The sequence below is a fragment of the Trachypithecus francoisi genome, unplaced genomic scaffold (assembly GCF_009764315.1).
Source record: "Trachypithecus francoisi isolate TF-2019V2 unplaced genomic scaffold, Tfra_2.0 Lachesis_group12, whole genome shotgun sequence".
Classification (NCBI taxonomy): Eukaryota; Metazoa; Chordata; class Mammalia; order Primates; family Cercopithecidae; genus Trachypithecus; species Trachypithecus francoisi.
Genome location: NW_022681457.1, coordinates 4280359 through 4292714, shown reverse-complemented (window position 1 = coordinate 4292714; position 12356 = coordinate 4280359). Strand labels below are relative to the sequence as shown.

The following is a 12356-nucleotide window of genomic DNA, read 5'->3' as shown; positions in this document are numbered from 1 at the left end:
ATTGCTTGAACCTGGGAAGTGGAGGTTGCAGTGAGCCGAAATAGTGCCACTGCACTCCAGCCTGGGCAAGAGAATGTGACTCTATCTCAAAAAAAAAAAAAAAAAAAAAGGCCAGGTGCAGTGGCTCACGCCTGTAATCCCAGCACTTTGAGAGGCCGAGGCGGGCGGATCACGAGGTCAGGAGATTGAGACCATCTTGGTCTAAAAAAAAAAAAAAAAAAAAACACACCCGGAAGTGGTGGTGCATGCCTGTGGTCTCAGCTTCTTGGGACACTGAGCCAGGAGAATTGTTTTTTGTTTTCTGGTTTTTTTGGGGGGCGGGGAAGGGGATGGACTCTTGCTCACTGCAAGCTCCGCCTCCCGGGTTCATGCCATTCTCCTGCCTCAGCCTCCTGAGTAGCTGGGACTACACTTGCCTACCACCATGCCTGGCTCATTTTTTTTTTTTGTACTTTTAGTAGAGATGGGGTTTCACTGTGTTAGCCAGGATGGTCTCGATCTTCTGACCTTGTGATCCACCCACCTCAGCCTCCCAAAGTGTTGGGATTACAGGCGTGAGCCACCGCACCCAGCCAGGAGAATTGTTTTAACCTGGGAGGTGGAGGTTGCAGTGAGCCAAGATGCCACCATGGCACCCCAGCCTGGGCAACAGAGTGAGACTCCGTATCAAAAAAAAAAAAAAAAAAAACCAGTATATAGAATAATTACCCTATTATAGCATTTATTTCATGAGCATTGTTTTAAGTTTTAACCCCTTTGAGGCCTTACAATCCCATAAGGTATGTACAATTGTTAGTCACCTTACAGATAAGGAAACTAGGTCTATGGACACAGGGCTTATCAATGTGAAATCAGGCTGTGACAGCAATCATATAGGGTGGTTGCAGGAGATTAGAAAATTCCAGGCAGCAGTTTCACATGACCAGACCAGCAACAGGAAACTTGAAATAGCTACAGAAACTATGGGTTGATAAGATCCCCAAAAACCAGGTTGTAGGCCAAGTAGACTAAGACCAACTAGACCCAATATGGTGCTGGGTCTGACCTCGGTTTCCCGTAGGACCTCATTATGTGTTCATTAACACAGTCACACACCCACCAACATCATGACAGTCCTAGGAACACCCATATTTGGTGTAAAGACGGGTGGCACCTCAGTTCTGAGAAATCTCCATCTTTTTCCAGGCATGCTCATGAGTGTTTTACCCGTTGGTTAAAAAAATCCAAAAAGGGCCGGCATTGTGGCTCACGCCTGTAATCCCTACACTTTGAGAGGCTGAGACAGGTGGATCACTTGTGGTCAGGAGTTTGAGACCAGCCTGGCCAACATGGAGAAACCCTATTTCTACTAAAAATACGAAAAATTAGCCCGGCGTGGTGGTGCCTGCAGTCCCAGCTGCTTGGGAAGCTGACGTAGGAGAATTGTTTGAACCCAGGAGGCAGAGGTTGCAGTGAGCTGAGATCGTGCCACTACACTCCAGCCTGGGCTGGGTGACAGAACAAGACTCTATCTTTAAAAAACAAACAAACAACCCATAAATGTAGCAGCCCCAACCCCCCTTGCACGTGATTCTCTCGAGTCCCCTTTCATGAGTGTGGACTTTCCCCTTTGTAATAAATGCTGTATTTTCACTTTTTTTTTTTTTTTTTTTGAGACGGAGTCTCGTAGCTGGGACTACAGGCGCCCGCCACCTCGCCCGGCTAGATTTTCTTTTTGTATTTTTTTAGTAGAGATGGGGTTTCACCGTGTTAGCCAGGATGGTCTCGATCTCCTGACCTCGTGATCCGCCCGTCTCGGCCTCCCAAAGTGCTGGGATTACAGGCTTGAGCCACTGCACCCGGCCTGTATTTTCATTCTTTTCCAACTCATCCTTGAATTCATTCTCATGACAGTGTCAAAAGCCTGGACACTGGCTGAGGGGGAGGTCCCACCCAGGTGTGGGGACCTCGATACCCACTGGTATCAAAGCAACAGAGAATATAAAGGCCTGTAGAGATTGAGTCTTAATGGTCCAGCAAGGCACAGACAACTGTGCCTCCTTTTAGGGATCTGTGACTCAAGGCTCCAGCTCCCTTGGGGGCGGTGATAATTTTCCCAAGTTAGGCAGATGTCAAAGAAAAACTACAGGCCGGGGCCAGGTGCAGTGGCTCACGCCTGTAATCCCAGCACTTTGGGAGGCCAAGGTGGGTGGATCATGAGGTCAGGAGTTCGAGACCAGCCTGATCAACATAGTGAAACCCCCGTCTCTACTAAAAATACAAAAATTGGCCGGGCGCCGTGGCTCAAGCCTGTAATCCCAGCACTTTGGGAGGCCGAGACGGGCAGATCACAAGGTCAGGAGATCGAGACCATCCTGGCTAACACGGTGAAACCCCGTCTCTACTAAAAATACAAAAACTAGCCGGGTGAGGTGGCGGGCGCCTGTAGTCCCAGCTACTTGGGAGGCTGAGGCAGGAGAATGGCGTAAACCCGGGAGGTGGAGCTTGCAGTGAGCCGAGATCTGGCCACTGCACTCCAGTCCGGGCGACAGAGTGAGACTCCGCCTCAAAAAAAAAAAAAAAAAAATTAGCAGGCGTGGTGGCGCATGCCTGTAATCCCAGCTACTCAAGAAAAGAAACTAAGACAGGAGAATCGCTTGAACCCAGGAGGCAGAGATTGCAGTGAGCCAAGATCGCACCACTGCACTCAAGGCTGGGCGACAGAGCAAGACTCCATCTCAAAACAAAAAACAAAAAACAAAAAAACAAAACTATAGGCCAGGTGTGGTGGCTCATGCCTGTCATCTCAGCATTTTGGGAGGCCAAGGCAGGTGGATCATGAGGTCAGGAGTTTGAGATCAGCCTGGCCAACATAGTGAAACTCCGTCTCTACTAAAAGTACAAAAATTAGCCAGACGTGGTGGCAGGCACCTGTAGTCCCAGCTACTCGGGAGGCTGTGGCAGGAGAATCGCTTGAACCCGGGAGGCAGAGGTTGTGGTGAGCTGAGATCGTGCCATTGTACTTCGGCCTGGGCAACAGAGCGAGACTCAGTCTCAAAAAAAAAAAAAAAAAAAAACTATAAAACCCACCAGCTGTTAGGTTCAAAAGAAGCCTCGGGATGAGTGGAAGCGAATTTGAGGAGAAGTAGTTTATGCCCCAGTGAAGTGCTTTGTTTTATGCTATTCTCTTCCCAGCTACCTCGGGGACCTGTGAAAACAGAATGCTGTCCGTTTCTGACACACACACACACAGACCCTGCTTGCTACAAATCAAAAGGCTTTATTCCTTATATAAACCCACACTTAGAAAAAATAGTTAATAAATTATAGGCAAACCCGTTGGTCTTAGCCACGCCTCCCAATGAGGTCCAGGGGAGCCGCTGCTGCACCAGGAGAGGAGGGGGAGGGTGTGGCAACAGCTTGGCTCAAGGGCGTGGCCTGGACTGGAGACAAAGGGACAGAGGAGGAAGGCAAGGTCTGGGTGAGGGCAGGGATGGGGGCTAAAGGTGGGTTCCTGAGGCGTGCCCAGGCTCTGGCCCGGGCAGCAGGGGTGAGGCAGGGGCTCAGCTCCTCCTGGGCCTGGGCAATACGGCGTGCGAAGCGGCTCCGATCCCGAGCAAGCTGCTCCCAGGGGCCCTGGCGGGCGGCCTGGGCCGGCCCTGCCCAGACAGCCAGAAAATGGACAGTGACCTTCTCGGAGAAGTGCACCTGGGGGCAGACACAGGGACACAGGCAGGAGAGGGACACAGCCACCGGAATCCGGATGGGGAAGAGAGAGAGAGAAGCAAACAAAAATTAGTTATTACACAAAAATGCTTTCTATCTGGCTAGTCACTTGCCTGTCACTGTCATGGGATTCTCCATCTGACTCACTGAAGGTAAAGATGGTTTCCTGGGGTTGCTGTGAGCCACAGCTGCTCCCTCCTCCCCCAGGGGCCTGGCCTCTTACAAGAGATTGCGTGACAGTGTACACAGCCCTCCCCATAGAAATGACACGCAATCCTCTGCAACATACAGGGACCCAGGAGTCTCAGCCTCCAGCCCCTTCCTCTCCAAGACTCAAGAATCTGGGCTCTCAGCCAGACGTGGTAGCTCATGCCTGTAATCCCAGCACTTGGGGAGGCTGAGATGGGCAGATCACGTGAGGTCAGGAGTTCAAGACCAGCCTGGCCAACATGGTGAAACCCCCATGTCTACTAAAAATACAAAAAAAATTAGCTGGCTGTGGTGTCGTGTGCCTGTTATCCCAGATACTCTGGAGGCTGAGGGATGAGAATTGCTTGAACTTGGGCTGCAAAGGTTGGCAGTGAGCCAAGATCGCGCCACTGCACTCCAGCCTGGGTGACAGTGCAAGACTCTGACTCAATTAAAAAAAAAAAAAAAAGGTCAGGCGCAGCGACTCATGCCTGTAATCCCAGCATTTTGGGAGGCTGAGGTGGGCGGATCACGAGGTCAGGAGATGGAGACCATTTTGGCTAACACGGTGAAACCCCTTCTCTACTAAAAATACAAAAAAGTATCCGGGCATGGTGGCAGGCGCCTGTAGTCCCAGCTACTCGAGAGGCTGAGGCAGGAGAATGTAAACCTGGTGTAAACCTGGGAGGTGGAGCTCGCAGTGAGTCGAGATCACGCCACTGCACTCCAGCCTGGGCAACAGAGCGAGACTCCGTCTCAAAAAAAAAAAAAAAGAATCTGGGCTCTCAGCACCCACCTTTCTGGCCTTTAGGGGAGTCTCGGGGTCCAGATCACGGGTAGAGGTTTCTGGGCGCTTGAGCCGCCTTTGTAGTCGGAGGGGCAGTCTAGGAGGAGCCCAGGGAGGTGGTGGCTTCTCTCCAGGTACATAGATGGCCACTCGGAAGGGGCAGGGCTCAGCTTCTCCCCAGTCCTCAGCAGCTTCCTCTTCCTCTGTCTCCTTTCCAGGTCGGTATACCCAGCCCCTGAAGTGGGCACTCTGGGCCGGGTGGGAGGGATGTGGGTCTGACTCAGCTTCTCCCACAGCTGCTTCTGAATCATCTTCCTTATCCTCACTACCCACATCCTCATCTTCCTCCTCCTCCGGGTCCTCTCCTGGCCGATACACCCAGGCCTTCAAGAAAGCACTTGCAGGGGGTGTGGAAGTGGAAATCTCAGCTTCTCTTTCATCCTCAGCTGATCCTGTATCACTGTCCTCATCTTCCTCCTCCTCTGTGTCCTCTCCTGGTCGATACACCCAGGACTTCAAGAAGATACCTGTAGCAGGAGTGGAACAGGAAGCCTCAGCTTCTCCCTCTTCCTCATCTGATCCAGAGTCACTGTCCTCATCTTCCTCTTCCTCTGTGTCCTCTCCAGGCCAATACACCCAGGCCTTCAGGAAGGCACTTGAGGGGGGGATGCAGGGAGGACACTCAGCTTCTCCATCCTTCTCAGCTGCCCCCAAAATCTTGACCTCACCCTCCTCTTCATCACTGGGTTGGCACCACCAGGACTTGAGCTGGGGCCTCTGAGCTGGGGGTGAGGAGTGTGGCCCTGGGGCAGCTTCTCCTTTCCCAGCTTCTTCGTGTGCCTTTTCCTCCTTCTCCTCGGACGCCTCTCCTGAACGATACTCCCAGGCCCTGGGGTTGGAGCCTGAAGATGGGGGACACACGGAGTTCTTCCTGGCTCCTTTACTTTTTTCTATTCTTCTTTTGTCCTCCGTGGCTTGATTCTCTTCCTCCCCTGGGCAAGACGCCCAAGTGCTGGGCTTGGATCCTGGAGACAAGGCAGAAGTAGAGGTTCTGCCAGTTTCTTTCTTTACAGCTTCTTCATCGTCCTCTTCCTCCACTGCTGGACAACACTCCCGGTGTGATAGAGGATAAGAGAACTTGTTAACTCCCTCCTCTTCAGCAACTCCCTCTTCCTCAGCTTTCTCCTCCCCTGGGTTCTTATCAGAACCTTGCAGCCTCCTTATCAGAAGGCTGGGAGGCAGGGGAGCAGGTTGGCCATCTGCAAATTGACTTCCCTGCCCTCTAGGGACACTGGCTGCTTCTCGCTCACTATACATGTCATCACCATCATCCAAAAGTCCCCAGGCTTCAGGAAGGGAACTGCTGGTTTTCAGGCCCAGTGTCTCTCTGTTCTCTCCAGGGCCTCCACCTTCTTCAGCCTCCTCATCAGGGTGTCTGCCCCAAGGGGTATGGGGGGTTGCTAGAGGAGTCCTAGCTTCTCCCTCCAGGCCAGCTTCTACCAGAGCTGCTCCTTTTACTGCCTCCACCAGCCAGGGCTCTGGAGGTCCCAGGCCCCTCAGGCGGCTCCAGGCCCGGCTGAGGAGGCCCATCACTGGAGACAGGAGGAAGAAAGGGTGGGCATCCCTCCATGGGGTAGCCTGATGGGGTGCTTGGCCTGGGGCCATGTGTCTGGGCTGGAAAAGGGGGAGGAAAAAAAGTTTAGGGGCCATTTAGGGGATGGCATCCGGGCATGACTATGAGTCATAGCAATAGAAATAGTAACACGACCATTGTCAATAGCAACGCAAGAGTCCCAAATTCCTTTCTGATCTCAGTCACGCCCATCTCTGTCCCTTGGCTCTGTTCTCTCTCATCTCTCAATAGCCAGGAGTCTGAGCCCCTAGTTCTTCCTTAGATCCAAGGGTCCAAGCCCCCAGTCCCCTCTTTCTTCAGACGCAGAAGTCCCAGTCCCAAGAGCCAAGAACAAAAGTCTTTTGCTTGCTTCCCTTGGCGACAAAGTCATAGTCCCTCCCTAGCTCTCTCATCCTGCTGAAGATCGGCAGATCAAACCCTCACACCCTCCTCCCCTGCAGACTCAAACATTCTGACCCGACCCCCCACTTGCTAGATGATTCCTTCACCCGGACCCAAGAATCTGGCTTCCAGATCCCTCCTCCCTCAGGCTCAGGACTCCAGGCTCCCAACCCCTTCTCCTTCCTAAATCCAGGCCCCCAGCCCCGTGGGGACCCAGGCGTTCCGACCCCTTACTCACCGGTGGGGGGCTGCGCGTCACCCCGGGGGCAGGAGCGCCGGCTCGGTCTGCCAGAAGCGATCACAGGTCCTGACGGTTAGGAAGGCCAGCGCGTTCATCTCACCCTTAGACGTCGGGCTCCAGGGGACTCAGAGTATCTCCGGCTGCCTCAAGCGCAGTGGCGACAAGCGGGCGCGGGGTCCTGCAGCGTCTTGCATACGATCAACAACTGAGACGGGAACCAACACGATGAGCCAAGCGTAGGCCGCGGGGCTTTTATGTTCTACAGCGCCCGGCGTGCTGACGTCACGGGGAGAGGCGGGGTTTCGAGACCACAACCCGAAGGGTGGGAAGTGAAAGACCGGACTTCTCGCGGAGATTCCAGCCTTTGTAACGTCACGGCGGAGTTTCCGAGCGTGACCACGCCCCACCAACAAGCGAATTGTCAATCAAATGCGTGGTCCCGCTTCAGCAGCAAGCCAGTTCTCTCTTAGCTGAGGGCCAATGCCTTCCCACCCAATTTATTTATTTATTTATTTATTTATTTATGTTAGTTATTTTGAGGCGAGTTTTGCTCTTGTTGCTCAGGCTGGAATGCAATGACGCGATCTCGGCTCACCGCAACCTCCACCTCTGGAGTTCAATCTCCTGCCTCAGCATCCCGAGTAGCTGGGATTACAGGCATGTGCCACCACGCACGGCTAATTTTGTATTTTTTGAGCAGAGACGTAGTTTTTCCATGTTGGTCAGGCTGGTCTGGAACTCCTGACCTCAGGGGATCCGCCCGCCTTGGCCTCCCAAAGTGCTGGGATTACAGGCGTGAGTCACCGCGTCCAGACTATTTATTTATTTATTTATAATTTATTTATGTATTTTTCTGAGATGGGATTTCACCATATTTGCCAGGCTGGTCTCGAACTCCTGACCTCAGGTGTTCTGCCTGCCTCGGCCTCCCAAAATGCTGGGATTACAGGCGTGAGCCACTACTCCAGGCCTATTTATTTATTTATTTTATTTTTATTATTATTTTGAGATGGAGTCTCGCTCTGTCGCCCAGGCTGGAGTGCAGTGGTCCGATCTTGGCTCACTACAAGCTCTGCCTCCCGGGTTCACGCCATTCTCCTGCCTCAGCCTCCCGAGTAGCTGGGACTATAGGCCCCCTGCTACCATGCCCGGCCTTTTGTATTTTTAGTAGGAGCGGGGTTTCACCGTGTTAGCCAGGATGGTCTCGATCTCCTGACCTTTTGATCCACCCGCCTCGGCCTCCCAAAGTGCTGGGATTACACGCGTGAGCCACCTCGCCCAGCCTGTTATTTTTTTTTGTTTTTGAGACTGAGTCTCGCTCTATCACTGATGCAATGGCGCAATCGGTTCACTGCAACCTCCATCTCCCGGGTTCAAGCAATTCTCCCACCTCAGCCTCTAAGTAGCTGATATTACAGGGATGCACTACCACACCTGGCTAATTTTTTGTATACAGACAGGATTTCGCCATGTTGCCCAGGCTGGTCTTGAACTCCTGAGCTCAGGCAATCTGCCTACTTTGGCCTCGCAAAGTGTTAGGATTATAGGTGTGAGCCACCACACCCGACCTATTTATTTATTTTTTGAGACAGAGTCTCACTCTGTTGCCCAGGCTGGAGTTCAGTGGCGCCATCTCAGCTCACTGCAACCTCCACCTCCCGGGTTCCAGTGATTCTCCTGCCTCAGCCTCTGGAATAGCTGGGATTACAGGAGTGTGCCGCAATGCCCAGGTAATTTTTGTATTTTTAGTAGAGACAGTGTTTTGCCACATTGACCAGGCTGGTCTTGAACTCCTGACCTCAGGTGATCTGCCCGCCTTGGCTTCCCCAAAGTGCTGGAATTACAAGCATGATCCACTGTACCCAGTCTCCTACCCCAATTTAGCCCAAAGGCCCAGCCTACAGTCTCCCATTTTCTCTTTTCTTTTCCTTTCCTTTCCTTTCCTTTCCTTTTCTTTTCTTTTCTTTTCTTTTCTTTTCTTTTCTTTTCTTTTCTTTTCTTTCTTCCTTCCTTCCGTCCTTTCCTTCCTCCTTCCTTCCTTCCTTCCTTCCTTCCTTCCTTCCCTTCCCTCCCTTTCTTTTCTCTCTCTCTGCCTCTCTCTTTCTTTTCTCTCTCTGTCTCTCTTTCTCTGTCTCTCTGTCTCTCTCTTTCTTTTTTCGAGATGAGTGTCTCGCTCTGTCACCCAGGCTGGAGTGCAATGGTGTGATCTCGGCTCATTGCAACCTCCACCTCCCGGGTTCAAGCAATCCTCCTGCCTCAGCCTCCTGAGTAGTTGGGAGTACAGGAGCTCGCCACCACACACAGCTAGAGTCTCCTGTTTTCACATGCAATTGGTTTCCTTCCCGAGTGCGAGGGTGTCATTGTTCCCATTTCACAAATGGGGAAACAGGCTTGAAAATGAAACCACTTGACTAAGATAGTCACAGCAGGGTCCAGTTTCCTTGCTTATGAGAATGAAGATGTAAGCACTATGAGATCAGGCACTTTGCTGGGCTCAGTGCTTTTAAAAAAATAATTAATTTAGGCCAGGTGCGGTGGCTCACGCCTGTAAACCCAGCACTTTGGGAAGCTGAGGCGGGCAGATCACGAGGTCGAGATTGAGACCATCCTGGCCAACATGGTGAAACCTTGTCTCTACTAAAAATAGAAAAATTAGGCCGGGTGCAGTGGTTCATGCCTGTAATCCCAGCACTTTGGGAGGCTGAGGCAGGCGGATCACAGGGTCAGGAGATGGAGACCATCTTGGCTAACCCGGTGAAACTCTATCTCCACTAAAAATGCAAAAAAAAAAATTAGCCGGGCGTGGTGGCGGGTGCCTGTAGTCCCAGCTACTTGGGAGGCTGAGGCAGGAGAATGGTGTGAACCCAGGAGTTGGAGCTTGCAGTGAGCCGACATCTTTCCACTGCACTCCAGCCTGGGCAACAGAGCAAGACTCAGTCTCAAAAGAAAAAAAAAAAAATGAGTTGGGCGTGGTGACATGTGCCTGTAGTCCCAGCTACTCAGGAGGCTGAAGCAGGAGAATCACTTGAACCCATGTGGCAGAGGTTGTAGTGAGCCGAGATTGCACCACTGCACTCCAGCCTGGCAACAGAGCGAGACTCTGTCTCAAAAAAAAAAAAAAAAAAATTCATTTTCTAAATAGAGACAGGGTCTCGCTATGAAGGCCAGGCTGGTCTTGAGCTCCTGGTCTCAAGCGATCCTCCTGCCTTGGTCTCCCAAAGTGCTGGGATTACAGGCGTGAGCCATTGCGCCCAGCCAGGGCTCACTGCTTTCTTCTCAGTGACTGCAACAGACAGTGCCTGCACACAGTAGGTGCTCAACAGATGCATGGTGAATGGTGGTTAAACCAAAAGCTTGGATTCCTTCCCGGTCCAGGCACAAGGCTCCACTCCTGGGTTTCATCTGCTTCAGACTTAGCCAATAGCTCTGCCTCCACAAATCGCAAGTCTGCCTGGGTGGCACTCTTCATGCGAGTGGGGGCGCTTCTGCTACAGGTTCCAGGCCTGGGGTGACAGTTCCAGCCCCCAACTCTCCTCCCCTACCTACGGATGCATAATCTTCTTCCTCAAAATACACCAAGGAACCATGTCTGTCTCCTGAGGAAGTTGTCCTCAAGTCTAGAAGAGAATTCCCACCTGGATTTGAGGTGGAGGTTTGGAACTCTCCATTTCACCTTGCCCTAGTGGGACCATGGGCTTTTCTCCCTAGGGGACCTGGACAGGCCATCCCTGGCCCCTTCCAATCACAGCCATGTTTCCAGACCCCCAGCTCATTCACGACTCAGGAGTCCTGACTCCTAGCTCAGACCTTCTGGGGCACCCAGGAGTCTGGATCCCTAACCCGTTCCCTCCAGGGCTTTGGAAGTCTGAGTCCCCACCCCTTGCAAGACACAAACCTCCTCCGTGTAGGACACCAGTGGCCCAGGTCCCCAACCACAGCAGCAAACCCACGGGGGCTCTGGAGTGCAGGCCTCAGGTCCAACTCTCCAAACACTGAGAAGCCCCAACCTTGGTCCTTAGGGGACCTAGGAATTGGGGGACCCAAGCCCCTCCCCTCAGCTGTGGGGGCAGCTGAGCCAGGGGTCAGGCTGTAGTGGGGAGGCCAGAAGGGGCGGGGACAGCCGGGATTGGGAGGGGAGGACAGCAGCGTGGGCGGCTGGCAGAGGCAGGGAAAGACCAGCAGAGAGGAAAGAGAAACTGGGAGAGGGAGGAAGGGAGAAAGTGAGAAGGGAAATCGGAAAGAGAAAGGGGAGGAAACGGCAGACGTGGAGAGTCAGAGAGAGAGACAGAAGGAGGAAGAGACTGAGTGTGAACGAGAGAGGACGCAGGATGACACAGAGAGAGAGAGAGAGAGCGAATGAGATAGAGACTTAAAGAAGAGACCCTGGGAGTCTGTCAATAAAAGATTGGGACAGAAACAGAAAGATTGGAGAGAGAGATAGAGGGTGAGAATGAGTGAGAGAGAGACTGGAAGAGACAGAGATCAGAGAGAGGAGAGACACAGAAAGTGAGACTGGGGAGAAAGAGAGTGTAAAACGGAGAGAGCGAGAGAGAGAGAGAGAGAGAGCACATAAGAGGAGAGAGAGAGAGAGAGAGCGCATAAGAGACGGGAGACAGAGACAAAAAGTGAGCAGGTGAGGAGAGAGATTGAGAACTATGAGAGACAGCAGCTAAGAGACAAAGGAGGCGGGAGACTGCCTGGGTGCTGCAGCACCCACACCATCCTCTTGCCCCCTGTCAGTGGGACCCTAGAGCTGGGTAAGTTCCCTGGCTGGGCTGGGAGGGGCTCTCTGGGTGCACATTCCTGCTGCTGCAGGGCTTGGCTTGGGGAGTTGGCAGGGATGCTTTGGGGGTGCGTGTGGGAGGGCGGGAGACAGGTAGCCTGGGGCAGCAGGAAGGAGGCAGGGAATGGGGGGTCCTTAAGCTCAGAGAGGGTCAAATTCCTGGCCTGAGTGCAGTGGGGAGGAATAAAGGATTCCCTATTCTCTGGCCTGGGCTACAGACAGCTGCCCCCTCCCGCAGCTGCCAGGGCCGCCTACCTCTCTTGGCACCACTCTTGGTATGTGGTCACGGGCCATGGCCTCCCCCAGCCCCTCAGTCCCAAAACAACAGGCTCTTTCTCTGCAGCCTCCTCAGACCTCCAAGCCCCTGACCCCATCTCTGTCCCGCACCCGTCACTGCGGAGACACAGCCCCTTTCTTTCTCTCCCCAGCCCTTAATGGAGGGGAGCCGACCTCGCAGCAGCCTGAGCCTGGCCAGCAGCGCCTCCACCATCTCCTCACTCAGCAGCCTGAGCCCCAAGGTTTGAGCTTCCTGGCGGGGATGGGGAGGAAGGTGGGGCTCTGGGCCGCCCATCCCTCTGTTTCCCCAAGGACTCTGGTTGTTAAGGACAAGGATCCTTAGCAACGGGGTCTGCCAGAC

At 53.1% G+C, this 12356-nt stretch overlaps 2 protein-coding genes across 2 annotated transcripts in view; one reads left to right on the top strand and one right to left on the bottom strand.

Annotated features, from left to right (window-relative positions):
- Window positions 1-3239: 3239 nt before the first annotated feature.
- On the bottom strand, window positions 3240-7183 carry PPP1R15A (protein phosphatase 1 regulatory subunit 15A). The gene is made up of 3 exons (XM_033223938.1): window positions 6934-7183; window positions 4691-6355; window positions 3240-3687 (listed from the first exon to the last, which is right to left on the bottom strand). The coding sequence occupies exons 2-3, from the start codon at window positions 6344-6346 to the stop codon at window positions 3325-3327; spliced, it is 2019 nt and encodes a 672-aa protein (XP_033079829.1). The 5' UTR covers window positions 6347-6355; window positions 6934-7183; the 3' UTR covers window positions 3240-3324.
- Window positions 7184-11148: 3965 nt separating this feature from the next.
- Window positions 11149-12356, top strand: part of PLEKHA4 (pleckstrin homology domain containing A4) — a 33337-nt gene continuing 32129 nt past the window's right edge. Inside the window, 2 exon segments of the mRNA XM_033223937.1 lie at window positions 11149-11693; window positions 12148-12237. Coding sequence (XP_033079828.1) covers window positions 12154-12237 — 84 coding nt within the window. The 5' untranslated portion in view covers window positions 11149-11693; window positions 12148-12153.

Bases quoted from the DNA above. Each gene is read 5' to 3' on its own strand.
- PPP1R15A (XM_033223938.1), bottom strand. From the start codon at position 6,346: ATGGCCCCAGGCCAAGCACCCCATCAGGCTACCCCATGGAGGGATGCC. The intron at 3,688-4,690 runs GTGGGTGCTGAG...GTCTGCCCCCAG, and splicing joins CTCCCCTAAAGGCCAGAAAG to GTGCACTTCTCCGAGAAGGT.